Source organism: Podarcis pityusensis (genome assembly GCF_964106645.2).
Source record: "Podarcis pityusensis genome assembly, chromosome: 10".
Taxonomy (NCBI): Eukaryota; Metazoa; Chordata; class Lepidosauria; order Squamata; family Lacertidae; genus Podarcis; species Podarcis pityusensis.
In genome coordinates this window covers 13860573-13874164 of record NC_138035.1, presented here as the reverse complement: position 1 = coordinate 13874164, position 13592 = coordinate 13860573, and the positions used below count along the sequence as shown (strand labels likewise).

Below are 13592 nucleotides of genomic sequence, written 5' to 3'. Positions count from 1 at the left end.
CGCATAAGTATTCAGTGTGTATAGATTAGAATGAAGAACATCCATTAAAGGAAAACACAGTTGGAAACATCCAGTACCAGAAATGTGTGTGGATGTATTAGGAAGAGTGTGAAATCCATTCTTCCTTACTTAAGCAGGCGAATTGCCCTGTGCTGTACTGAAACATCCATCACAATAAGCCCAACAAATTCTCACTGTCTCTAAAATCTTCAAAAAAGACAGCTCCCGTTAGCTGTCCTAACAGAGGAGTGCTGAGCCAAAATGACTCACTTTATTTTGTGTTTCCTTTCATGCCTTTCCAGAAGCCTCTTGTTTTCAGCTGTTTCTGGCATTCGCTGCAAACACCTTCTTGTTGTTTGGATGTCCTCCTTCTCCTTGTCCTTTTTGCCCTCACAGCCCTTAGCCTCATTTGCCCACATTGCCATTTTAATCTGATTGGCCGAGGCAATTTAGAATTTGATGGTGATGATGTCATGGCCCTGCACGGGATGTAATGATGTCATCATGGATTTACCTGTAAATGAAACCACTAGTTGGATATAATGACATTGTGGGGAAACAAAGGCTGAGAAGATAAGAACTGGTGAATGAGACCACAAGCATACTGTTTCCACAGGGGCCAAAAATTATACCTCTGGGAAGCCTACTTTAAGCCAATATTTATGAGGACTTCTTTGCTTTTAAAAAAATAGCATGCTGATTTGGAAATGTGGAGAACTGAATTCATGACTGGGGAAAATGAGAAACTAGGAGAAACTGAAACTGTCCGATTCTCCCATTGTTATTTATGATCTTGGCAATCAGCTTCTGTTAATGTGGTCCCAGACCGCATTGCTTTCTAACAGCTACTTGCCCGGTTCATGTTCACCCTATGTTTTTGCCTTGGATTATTTTTAAACCTTTTTTAACCTATATTGATGTATGTTGATTGGCTATGTCAGATATACTGCTTTAAAAATGAATATCAAATTTAGAGAATAGTTTGCATGGGCCTTGGTGGAGTGCTGGAGGGAAATCAGATGAAACTATTAACAGCATACTTTTTTTAAATAAACACACAAATCTATCCCACTTGTGTGCTGTTTTTCAAAAGAGTGTTTCAATAAGGATAACTTTGTGGAGGTGGGCACAAACAATCCTCAGTATACTTGTCTTTTTTGAGGGGGGGGGACAAAAAAAGAAATGTCATATTTTATGCCACGACTTTAATACAATGTTATTGCATCTGTCTAGGTTTAATAATAGCACACTGTACTTTCTGATGCTTCTTTGAAAGATAGACAATAACAATTCAAAAGCCATTTACTTCATTACTCTGACAGTGAAATGACTCAGAGGTAGATTTAACTGTTTTTCTGTGTATATTTTGAACAGCTGATGGATATTGTTTCTGGGCAAAGACACAATTCAGCCCAAAGCTAAGCACTTTTCAGATCCCAGTGACTTCAGGGTGCAGGGAATGGGTGGTGAATACTGATGTTGCAGTATCGCTAAAGAGGGGTTGACCTGATCAGACCCTTGAAAAGGAAACAACTGGGGGATCCTTTTCAGAGGGGGATGTGCGCCTTTTCTTCCCCACCCCACTCCCCTGTAAATTCAATAGGAGAGAATGAGGGATGCATTTAACTCACTTCTGGAAATCAGTCGGACTTAATAGCGTTTAATTTTGGTTGGATACCGGCCCTCGCTGTTAAACCTGGCAGTATTACAGAGATAACGAGAACCCACTGTGGTGTTCAATAGCTCAATCCACAAGACGAGCAATAGGCTTCCCGGAGGTATCCCTAAAACCTGCAGCTACTTCTGTCAGATTTGTCCCACATTGTCAGTCCTCTCCCCCATAATGCTCTCTCTTAATTTTTGGCACGGGTTCATGTGAGGGACGCTGCAGAAACCCATTAGGTTCACTTTCAAAAGTGCACCTTGTTGTTCTGGTGGAGCAGACAATTATCTCAAACCTTCCTTATAAACCAAATTCTACCTGGCATTGGCATCTGTAATAATTAGCAGCTGGATGTGTAGCCTCTTGTTCAAGCTACGCAGAGAGGGGAAGATCGGAGACTGAGTTTGCATCCAAGGCTGTAATCTGAAGCACCAATGATGGGAAATCTATGGCGCTCCAGATCTGTTTGGGCTCCAACTCCCAACAGCCCCAGCCATCATGGTAAAAGGTGACAGGAGTTGTAGTCCAGCAACATTTAAGGAAGAGAGGTGCAGGTCTCCCATTCCTGTGATACATACTTACTCCCAGGTAAACTCAATGAAATTTTGTTCTGCATAGACATCACCACTGCTGTCTTCGCTGTGGAAGATGCTTTCTGATGAACATCCCCACACTCAGCTGGTACAGCTAATCATGCATGAACATTTATTTTTATTGAGAAGCAAATTCCATTGGGGGAAGGGAATCCTAAGAACGCTTAGGATTGGGGTGTTCAGCCACTTTTAATTCAGAAGGACAGAACAGTGATGGGAAGACATTGTAAAATCCTCATGGATTGTGAAACAAGGGTCTTCTCTCACAAACCCATTTTTTAACAACTAAAAATAACGAAGTCTAAATGCAAAGCGACATTGCTGAAATTTAGCAATAGGGGGTTGAATGAGCAGTGAATAGGCAAGTACAGATTTTCGCTCTTTTATTCTTAGCATCAATTCCCCACACCCCAAACATTATTGTACTATCAAGCAATATCTCTATGAGGAATGTCGTGATCAGAGAGACATGGAGACCTGTTAGTTAAGACTGAACCTGGGTTAAGCCAGATGATCAGGCATGCAGAACTTGTGGTCCACCAGCCACTTGGGGCAACCCATAATCTTCTCAACTTCTCCTTTTCTTACTGCCTGTCTGGAGCTGAAACCAGTGGGAAGGGAGTTCTCCATTATATATAGCTGGTGGGTTTCACTATGCTTGATAGGCCGTATCTAGGCTAGTGACAGAACACATCTTTGTATAAATAGGTCCTTAGTTCAGTGACTGACATCTCCAGCTATTGGGGGGGGGGGGCTTAGGTGTAGGAATTAGAAGTACCCCTGCCTCAGATCTTAGAAAGCTGAGTCAGAGTATTAAGCTCTGGCTAAGATGGATCGGTGGGGTGACTGAGCATAATATAGCTTCATACGTTTCCTGCTATGTAGTGAAATGGGACGTATTTCTGACAGCAGGGCCAGTGCAAGAGGTTGTGCCATCTGAGCCGGCAACACCTTTGCCACCCCTCACCCTCTTCATTGTGGCAGCGGCAGCCCTTCATCTCAGCTTATTTTTGTTGGTTTCTTGGCCAGCTAGTTTGGCGGTGACGGAAGCACCCCTTAGGATGCTCTCTTCCTCTCTCTCCCTCTTGCTAAAAGAATGATTTGGCGGAGTCTTCCCTCACAGCTAGGCGTTCTTGGTGGGGTGGCTGTGAAAGTGCCTATGCCGCTGACATGAATTCCTGCAGTAGCTAACAATGCCTAATATCAGGGGTGGCATAGTTGTTGTTGTTTTTTAATTTATTAACAATTTCAACATAATGAATTATCAAAGTAAATCATCTTCATTATTTCCCCCCATTTCCTACCTCCCACCTCCCCCACAAACCCTCCCCTCTAAGACTTCCCTCAGCTCCTCTCTCTGATTTCTCAACCTATATTAACTTCTGCATGTTGTAAAATTGTACACATCCTTATATTATCTGTCTACTATGTTAACCCTCAGTAAATTTGTGTATGTTTATTCAAAACCTGCCAAGGAGTCCAGTTCATTTGTTGTCTTTTTAAATAATTTGTAAAAGGCTCCCAGTCTTCTTTAAAGTCACAGTTGTCCTTATCTCACAATTTGCATGTCAATTTCACCAGTTCTGCATAGTTCATCAATTTCTCTTGCCACTGTACTTTTGTCGGAGTGTCCTCATTCTTCCATCCTTGTGCTATCAAGACTCCTGCTGCTGTTGTAGCATACATAAATAAGTTCTTTATTTTCCTTGTCAGGGGTGGCATAGTTTAAATTTTAGGCATTGTTAGCCACTGTGTTAATGCTTAGGGGTGCTGTCATGGCCACTCTGCCCAGAATGTCAAACTTTGAGAGAAGGATTCCTTGGGTCCTTGCTAGAGCAAGGTACGGGGTATGTTGGTCCACTGGGTGGGTGGCAACAGGGCTGGCCAGCAGAGACAAGCAGTGAACTGAGGGAGCACCAATTCATTACCTCGCTTTTCCTTATGGAAGAGCCAGCCGTGTCTGGTGGTTTCTGAATGGACAGCATGCAGAGTTATAAGGAATTTGGAGGGCATAGCTGAGGTCTCTGCAATAGGAACAATATTCATGGAGTCATAGAACTGTGGTGTTGGAAGTGTCATCTAGTCCAACCCAATCTCAACTTTTTCTTCTTCTTTGGCGATCACTCATAGCCAAGCAAGATCGTCTTCCATAAACACGGTTTTAACAGTGAGTCCGTAAGTGACTGTGGAGGCCAATTCTGGATCCACACGTCCTTCCACAGTGGGGACATTGGTTCCCGGGCAGGAGTTGATCATGGTGTGGATTTGCCAAGTGTGCCTTCCTCTTAGCAAGTTTCTGCCTTGCGTTCTGAGTTCGAGTGTCTTCAAAGCCTATGACACCTTTGGTAAAGGCTGTTCTCCAATTGGAGTGCTCGCAGGCCAGTGTTTCCCAGTTGTTGGTGTTTATACTTCCTTTTTTTTTAGATTTGCCTTGAGACAGTCTTTAAACATCTTTGGTTGACCACCAGCATTACGCGTTCCATTTTGAAGTTCGAAACATCCCTGACAGATGCCCATCCAAACACTTCTTAAAAACCTCCATGGAAGAAGGGTCCACAACCTTCCAAGGGAGTCCATTCCTCTGTCAAACAGCTCTTACTGTCATGAAGTTCCTCCTGATGTTTTGTCAGAATCCCCTTTCTTGTAACTTGAATCCATTGGTTCTTGAGAACTTTTTTTGTGCCAACAGTCCTATGCAGCTGTTTATATTTTCTTGATTAGCCAGCCATTCCAATGGTTATTTTGTATGGTTTTATGATACTTTATGTTCATTGCTATTGGAAACTACATTGATGTTCTGTATGAGCTGGCAATATAGAAATGTTTTTTCATAAATCAATAGGATTTATATACTGCTTCAAGGCACTTCACGCATTTATCATTTCATCAGCGCTTACAACAGCTCTGTAAGTTTGGCAGTGCTACTGTTACCCCCATTCTGCAGAATCGAAAGGGAATGAGGCTGAGAACCAAAGACCAAAGACCCCTCTCGTTCAGCATCCTCCTCTCATAGTGGACATTCTGATACTTCTGAGAATCCCACTAGCAGGGCATGAATACAAGAGTCGTCTCCTGCTCCTGTTCTGGTTTGAACTGGGTCTTTCTTCCCCGCCTCCCGCAACCATCATTCCTTGGAGTCCTGAAGAGACGTTGCCAGCGAATGCAGAAGCACAGGAACCCGTGGTGAAAAATCAGGGGGTATTGCAAGGATAATAAGGGATGGAGGACAGCTTAAAAGCTTAGGTTCAAAGCAGGGACGTCCCTGTCAATTAGAGTAACTTGAGGGGTATGTTCGGAGGTATTATATTTGAGCTCATCAAGCTTGTCTCTGTCGTCGTCTTCAGCCTTGAGACAAGAGGGAAGGGAAAGCGGGAGTGCTCTCCCGTTTTCCTCTGCTGGCGATGTGAGCAGGCAGAGGCACGTCATACTGTGACAACCTGCCAATCAATAGGTTGGCTGCAAATACATTAAGCCTTGGTGTGCCTTCCCTGTTTCAGTTAAAAAATAAAGTCTCATTTTGATAGTTGAGTTGTTCGCACTGGAGGGCTGTGTGCCTGCGTTGGCATAGAGGCGCATGTATGTGCAACTTGGCATTTTACCAGCCAGCTTGGGTAACTAAAAAAAGAAATAGCCTCAATTTCAACCTGTCATTTTTATTCTTTCTTAAGTTGATCTGCATCTTTAGCTTCTTGGTTTATTTATGTATTATTTATTTACTTTGCATTTATATATTTCTTTATTTACTTTGGCTCTCCCCCATACAAATTGACCCAGCCCCTACACTTGTCCTCTGAGTCTCTTCTCTATGTCATTCTTCCCAGAAAGGTTTGGACGGTGGCAACAAGAGAACAGGCCTTTATTATGGTGGTTCCCCAGTTGTGGAATGCTCTCCCCAGATAGGCTCGCCTGGTGCTGTCACTACATGTCTTTAGAAGGCAGGCAAAAACATTCCTCTTTAACCCAGGCCATGGCCCGTGAAAGTGTGTAGGGTGGGGAGGGCTGTTATTATTGTGACTATTTTGCTACTAGGCTGTCCGTCAGTATGGTTTTTAATGTTTTTATCGTTGCTGTTTTGTAAAGCGTGGTATATAAATTGAATAAATACAACTACTGCTGCTACTAATTTATATCCCCGTTTTCCCGCAATGATGCAGGAAATTAATTACTGTTGTTTGAAATGGTACACTTTTTAAAATTAAATGTAGATGGCTGTTATTGATTGTATGTTTGAATCCAGGAAGATATGCCTAACATATTGATGAAAACAGAATTTCAGTACAGATATTTTAAAATTAAAAAAGAAAAGCTGAATGTCCATCATCATCCAAGCCCTTGATTCTAAGGCTATCAACATTTAATAAATATATAAACAAATAAACCAGACTTGATCCAGCTAAATGTAGCCATAACTAAGTCCTATTGAAGGCAATTGCACTCTTTAAGTTAGTTGCGATCAAACTTGTTACATTGGGATGTAGTCAGAGTGGCTGACTTTAGATGGAACTCTATCAGTGTGGAATAGCGGATGGGCCCCATCTGCACTTCTACATTTAAAGCCGTATCGTGTCACTTCAAACAGTCATGGCTTCCTCTGCAGAGAATTCTGGGAAATGTAGTTTGTTATAGGTGCTGAGAGTTGTGGGGAGACCAGTATTCTCCCTCACAGAGCTACAGTTTCCAGAGTGGTTTAACAACGAACCCCTCTTCTTGGGGATCTCTAATAACAGTAGCTCTGTGAGGGGAGAATATTGGTCTCCCAACATCCCTTTTGGGAATGCATCTCCCCTTTGGGGTTGACGTATAAGTGACCATCCCATGCAGAAGTCTTCTAGCAGTTTTTGGGTCTCACAGGGTTGGGCGAGGCTTCAGGAGAGAAAGAATGGGAAAATACACCTTTCTTCCTTTCCCATCCCAGTGAAATCTTCCCTTAGCATTAAAGCGCTCAAGTTTAGGACCAGCTTCACACAAAAACAAGCACTTTCTTAACATTTTTTTTTTAAAAATCCAAACTTAATTCCTTGGTAATCTCCTGTAGAAACCACTATCTTATTTTTGTGTGTGTGTCACCTTCAGAATAATCAGCACACAACCAGCCAATTTGCTACTAGAGGGGGAGTGGTGGTGGGTCCATTTTAACTCCACTCTGACTTTCGTGATTTCAGGTTTTTCCACAGACTGTCTTATCTTTTCTCATACTTATCCCAGGTAGATTAAGGGGGCTACGTATATTTTTCAGAAGGTCAAAGTTGATCGCAGATCACACCATTGGAATCTGTGGTGCATGCAGGAACACAGCTATTATTGCATGCTAAGAAATGGATTTTGCGTGTATGGAAAGGTCTCTTCTGCAGAAGTGGAAGGTGAATTGCCTTGGGTCTGCTGGCAATTGCTGTCTTGACTCAAATTCTGCATTTTCTCTCTCTTCAGATTTCCACTTCTCTGTTCTACATGCTGTTACTTATCTCCCTGCCGAAGCATTTATATAACATCAAACATGTTTTACAACATGAAGGCCAATGGTGTGACTGCTTCTGTATAGCTGATCTTGAAATTGAGGAATTGCCCTTTTAGGAGAATTCCAGCTGTAGCATTTGGTGGGGGGAGCTGCTAATTCCTTTTGCATAACAACTCTTTGGATGCAAAGACTTGTAACAGACACTTCAGTCTAATTGCGTGTCCAGGTGGCAAACACATTGCGGCAACGACGCCTTGGTCTCCGATGGCATTTGAAGTGAAAACTGCAAATTAGAAGGGTTCCCTCCCTTTCTCTTAATATTTTACCATGCGGCGCTGTTCCCTTTCTCTCGCACAAAGCTTGGGAAAACTGTAAATAAAGTGTTATAGTTTCATCCCACTGATTGCATTTCTAGCAGACGTCATGAGGACTGCGTAGTATGAGGAGAGATGAATTTCTGACACAGAAACGAAATTCCACGACTCCTATGTGGTGACAATCATTGTATGCAGCAACCACTCTTTAGGCAGTAATGCCCTAACACAGGGGTTGGCAAACTAAGGTCCGCGGGCCAGATCAGGCCCAATTGCCCTCTGGATCCGGCTCGCAGATTAAATCCATATCTATCAAATTTGAACTTTCTGAAACAATATGAGAACCGCAACACAGCCATCCTACAAAAATGAACTGAACTTTGCAATGCAGTTTTCCAACCAGGACTTACAAAAAAATGCATATATTGGGGGGCAGTGTGCTTCAGATGTACACATTAGTGAAAATAACATAAAAATGCATTATATTAGGGAAATTGCAAAATTGTGGACATTAAGAAAAACAGTATACAAAAATGTGTTTATTCATGCTAAATTGCTGACAGATTTTCAAAGTGGAAGAAACTAAAATGGACAGGTCTTTCCCCCTCTAACACTTGACAATGTAGTTCAGAAGGCCTTGGCTTTCGTGAAGATTTTCATGAGGAAATGTGGAGAATTTAAGGTTGGAAAAATGAGAAACTGAAATTGACAGATTCATCCAGACCCCATGTGACATATAAACAATGGAATGCTCTCTGTTGGAAGACCTCTTGGCTTTGGTCAGGCAGAATAGATTTGTTTCTTCCAATAAGCCTTCAGGGGTAATTTTGGATAATTTGAAGCAACTGGGTTTTTTGACTGATGAACTATTGGCAATTATATGTGTTATTTCTGTGTCTTGGATTGCGGTTTTAGTTTTAAGCTTGTTTTTATTGTTGATTTTGTGCTGCTGACTGTCTTTGAGAATCAACTTCGTTTTTCCCTGGCAATACGTTTCTCAAAGTCACACAAAACTGTGTGCAGGGACATCATCTCCTAGGGCTGAGCCCGTTTGGCCCTCAACTAAAGGAGGGTGCTGGGGGTCCCTAGTGCTCAAAGGTGGCAGAGGAGGCCAATTGCGGAGCTGAGCGCTGTGTGGCTTCAGGGACTGGCTCCTTCTCCTCCTCCTCCTGCCGCAGAGGGGAAGGAGCAGGGAAGCAGCCCCTGGCTAGTGGTGGTGGCAGGAGTAGCAGCCAGCCATTGAAACTGTACTGCCTCTGCTTTTGGTTCTGCCACTGGCTCCTCCCGGTGTCTTGATGTCACACGCACAACTTAAGCCCATCCATTTTTCCTTGGAAGTCAGCGCCTCTGGGTGTCTGTGAGCATCTTTGTCTCTCAACACTGCAGCCTCCCCAGATGCCCACCCTTCAGCTACAGCCAAGAGGAAGCCACTGTGAGATATAAAGCCCTTGGGGAGAGCCAGTGTGGTGTAGTGGTTAAGAGCGGTAGACTCGTAATCTGGTGAACCGGGTTCGTTCCTCCACATGCAGCTGCTGGGTGACCTTGGGCTAGTCGCACTTCTTTGAAGTCTCTCAGCCTCACTCACCTCACAGAGTGTTTGTTGTGGGGGAGGAAGGGAAAGGAGAATGTTAGCCGCTTTGAGACTCCTTCGGGTATTGATAAAGTGGGATATCAAATCCAAACTCCTCTTCTTCTTCTTCAGATCAGAAAGTGCAGGCAACCAGGGAGGCTACAGGGTGCTGAAGAAATGATTCATGGAGAGAGAGAGAGACAGAGAGAGAGAGAGAGAGAGAGAGAGAGAGAGAGAGAGAGAAGCCCACACACCTACTTCACAATGATAAAATCAGCCATGAAAAGCCTAAAAGAAATTTCTGGAGTGTCCTGAAAATGAGACAGAAAAAAATAGAAGCTGCTTTTTCCAGGGAGGAAAACTTAATGAGAAATTGGGAGGCAGATTTTGGCACAGCGCCGTTGTACAGGGAGGCCACTGTTATTGCCCAAGTATTTCTAGATCAGGACACTTGGATGAACAGCAAAGACAGGGACAGAATATTTTGAGTAAGTAAGTAAATAATGGGTTAGTCTCCCAAACATATGTCTGTGTGGCAAGATGCATTTTCTGCCGTGCCTTACAGGAGCTGTCCTTTGGAACGGTACCCAGTTCTTGCTTCTCATTCTCTCTTCTCTCTCCCCCCCCCCAACCTCTCTCTCCCCCCTCCTCCCCTTACCTTTTGTCACCATATGATGCTCAGGGACTCCAGAGAGCCTAGCTGAGAAAGAGAGGCAGCTCATGGGCATGATCAATCAGCTGACCAGTTTGCGGGAGCAGCTGTTGGCGGCTCACGATGAGCAGAAGAAGCTGGCGGCCTCACAAATTGAGAAGCAGCGCCAGCAAATGGAGCTGGCCAAGCAGCAACAGGAACAGGTGAGTGATTATTATTAAAAGGGACTTTTAATCTAGTCCCCCTCTTTAGTGTGTGTGGGGGGGGCGGAATAGTAACACTCCATTAACATATCCTTATTTTAAGGAGGTGTGAAATATTGCAGGATCCGAGCCCAGGAATTAGTTTAGTTATTTATTGGGAGGATGGGGGGCAGGGAATGAATGAAAAGTTGGCTAAAATGCATGAAAAAGTATTCGTTAACTTAGTGTGTGTGTGTGTGTGTGTGTGCGCGCGCGCAAATTAGCAACTTTAAGCATTTCACGTTATGGAATTGTTATGTACTGAGTTGAATAGGGTCCAAAATGCAGCAGTCTGATTGGTCCTAGAACAATAGGATCCAGAATGCAGCAGTCTGATTGGTCCTAGAACAATAGGATCCAGAATGCAGCAGTCTGATTGGTCCTAGAACAATAGGATCCAGGATGCAGCAGTCTGATTAGTCCGCAGGAGCCACCCAATCCAACTCCTGGTGGAAGTTAATCCGCAACCTGATTGGCCTACAGGAGAATCCCAGAATTAGCCAATCACGTGGGGCCCATTGTGTAAATAATGCATATAAAGCAGACATTTCGGGGAAACTTGCATTCCTCACTACTATGAGCTGAATAAAGAGCATGGAATCCACACTCGGCTCCGAGTATATTTCAGGAATGCTGGTCACAGATGTCAACCCAGAAGCCAATGGGGTAAGCAAGTAAGATCTAACTGCAAGAGCCTTATCCCCTTCTGTGGTTTCCAGTTACTGGTATTCAGAAGAATAGCACTTCCGGCAGTGGAAGTGGAGCAGAGCCATCAGGATTAGTAGCCTGTATGGATACAGTATATATGACAGAGGTGCCAACTTGAACAAAATATTGGGATGGGGCAGGTAAACCCAACCCTGTATACTTGATCATGTGACGTGGCACACCCACCCACACCATTTGAATGGCAATGCCCATCAACTTAGGGGAACGCCCCCTCAAATATTGTTTTTATTTATTTTAAAATATATCTTTATTAATTTAAAATAAATGCATTTATGAGAAAACAGACATACATACAAGTAAACAAACATACAATCTAACAAACAAGTAACAAAAAAACCACCACACTATAAGATACAAGAAGATTAATATAATTACCATAATACATACTCCTGATACTGAACATAATTATAAAACTTAGAAGAAATTTAAAACTGACTTCCAATTAATCTCACTGTACTTTATCTATCCATTACTTTATACCGCACAGTTACATATTTCTTATATAATTTCTTTTTACCTCTCTACGAACTTATATTCATACAATACAGGGATCAGTCTGATTCTGCCAAGATGTTTCCTTTTATTCCATCTTCCTTTTATCCCATTATTCCCCCTCAAATATTTTTTTGGGGGGGCAGCGAAGCAACCTCAGCCCCTAGGAGTTGGCACCTGTGATTTGTTAGAAATAAGCACACTGGAGAAGGGATGTAGAAGTTCATTCAGTTTGTATTTTACTGCAGACATGCCTAATGAAGGTGAGAACAAAAATCCAGCTACCTTAAAAAAACAACACCAAAATGCATATATTAAGGGAAATGCACATAACATAGAATTGTAGAATTGGAAGGGATCCCAAGAGTCATTTATTCAATCTAGACCGACCTGGTGCAATGTGGGAATCTCAGCTGAAGCATCCAGGACAGTCAGCCATTCAAACTCTGCTTGGAAACCTCCCAAGGAAGGAGAGTCCACAACATAAACATAAGAAGAGCCCCGCTGGATCAGGCCAATGACCCACCTAGTCCAGTGTCCTGTTCTCACAGTGGCCAACCAGATGCCTGTGGGAAATTGGCAAGAGGGCCGAAGCACAAGGCACTCCTCTCACACTGTGAATCCCAAGAATTGGTCTTCAGATGCATACTGTCTCTGACAGCAGGGTCGGAATCCACAAGGCTCACTCCATGACTCTGCCCTCCTGTCTTGGTCAGATTTGTGACTTATGATTATTACACGTTACTTGGGACGCGGGTGGCGCTGTGGGTAAAACCTCAGTGCCTAGGACTTGCCGATCGTATGGTCGGCGGTTCGAATCCCCGCGGCGGGGTGAGCTCCCGTCTTTCGGTCCCAGCTCCTGCCCACCTAGCAGTTCGAAAGCACCCCTAAGTGCAAGTAGATAAATAGGTACCGCTTCATAGCGGGAAGGTAAACGGCGTTTCCGTGTGCTGTGCTGGTGCTGGCTCGCCAGAGCAGCTTCGTCACTCTGGCCACGTGACCCGGAAGTGTCTCCGGACAGCGCTGGCCCCCGGCCTCTTAAGTGAGATGGGCGCACAACCCTAGAGTCGGACACGACTGGCCCATACGGGCAGGGGTACCTTTACCTTTACCTTTACACGTTACTTGCTCATTACACAAAAAGAGTTCCAAGTGACTTACGATATGTTTAGGAACATGAGCCTAAATAATATAATAATAATAATTTATTATTTATACCCTGCCCATCTGGCTGAGTTTCCCCAGCCACTCTGGGTGGCTTCCAATCCAGTGTTCAAAACAATACAGCATTAAATATTAAAAAAACTTCCCTAAACAGGGCTGCCTTCAGATGTCTTTTTAAAAAAAGATAGCTGCTTATTTCCTTCACATTTGAAGGAAGGGCGTTCCACAGGGCGGGCGCCACTACCGAGAAGGCCCTCTGTCTGGTTCCCTGTAACCTCACTTCTTGCAATGAGGGAACCGCCAGAAGGCCCTCGGCGCTGGATCTCAGCATCCGGGCTGAACGATGGGGGTGGAGACGCTCCTTCAGGTATACAGGACCGAGGCCGTTTAGGACCAAGGCCATGTGTTTAAATGAAAACACATGATAAGCAAACACATTCACACAAAAAATTCTTGCAAATACACAAAGCCAACCCTCTGCCCACTATGAGACCTCTGGGTATAAATTGAATGAATGAATAAATAAATAATGAGCACCACCTTAAAGGGACAGGTGGCATTTAGGCACAATGTAGTTTTGCTTCTGTTTTGAAGTATTCACTATTACTGAGTGCAAAAGAGCCACATTTCTACTCTAACCGTTATGCATAGGAGACAGTGCCAATTTCGATGTTTTTTAAAAAATACATTTGGTGACAGAGTGGAAGTGTTCATTGTC

At 43.6% G+C, this 13592-nt stretch overlaps 1 protein-coding gene across 6 annotated transcripts in view; it reads left to right on the top strand.

Annotated features, from left to right (window-relative positions):
• SOX5 (SRY-box transcription factor 5) overlaps positions 1-13592 on the top strand; it is a 764489-nt gene that overhangs the window by 559973 nt on the left and 190924 nt on the right. For all 6 annotated transcript variants that reach the window (XM_081022783.1, XM_081022784.1, XM_081022785.1 and 3 more), the window contains one exon: positions 10278-10450. In XM_081022783.1, the coding sequence (XP_080878909.1) occupies positions 10278-10450 (173 nt within the window). The remainder of the gene's footprint in view (positions 1-10277; positions 10451-13592) is intronic.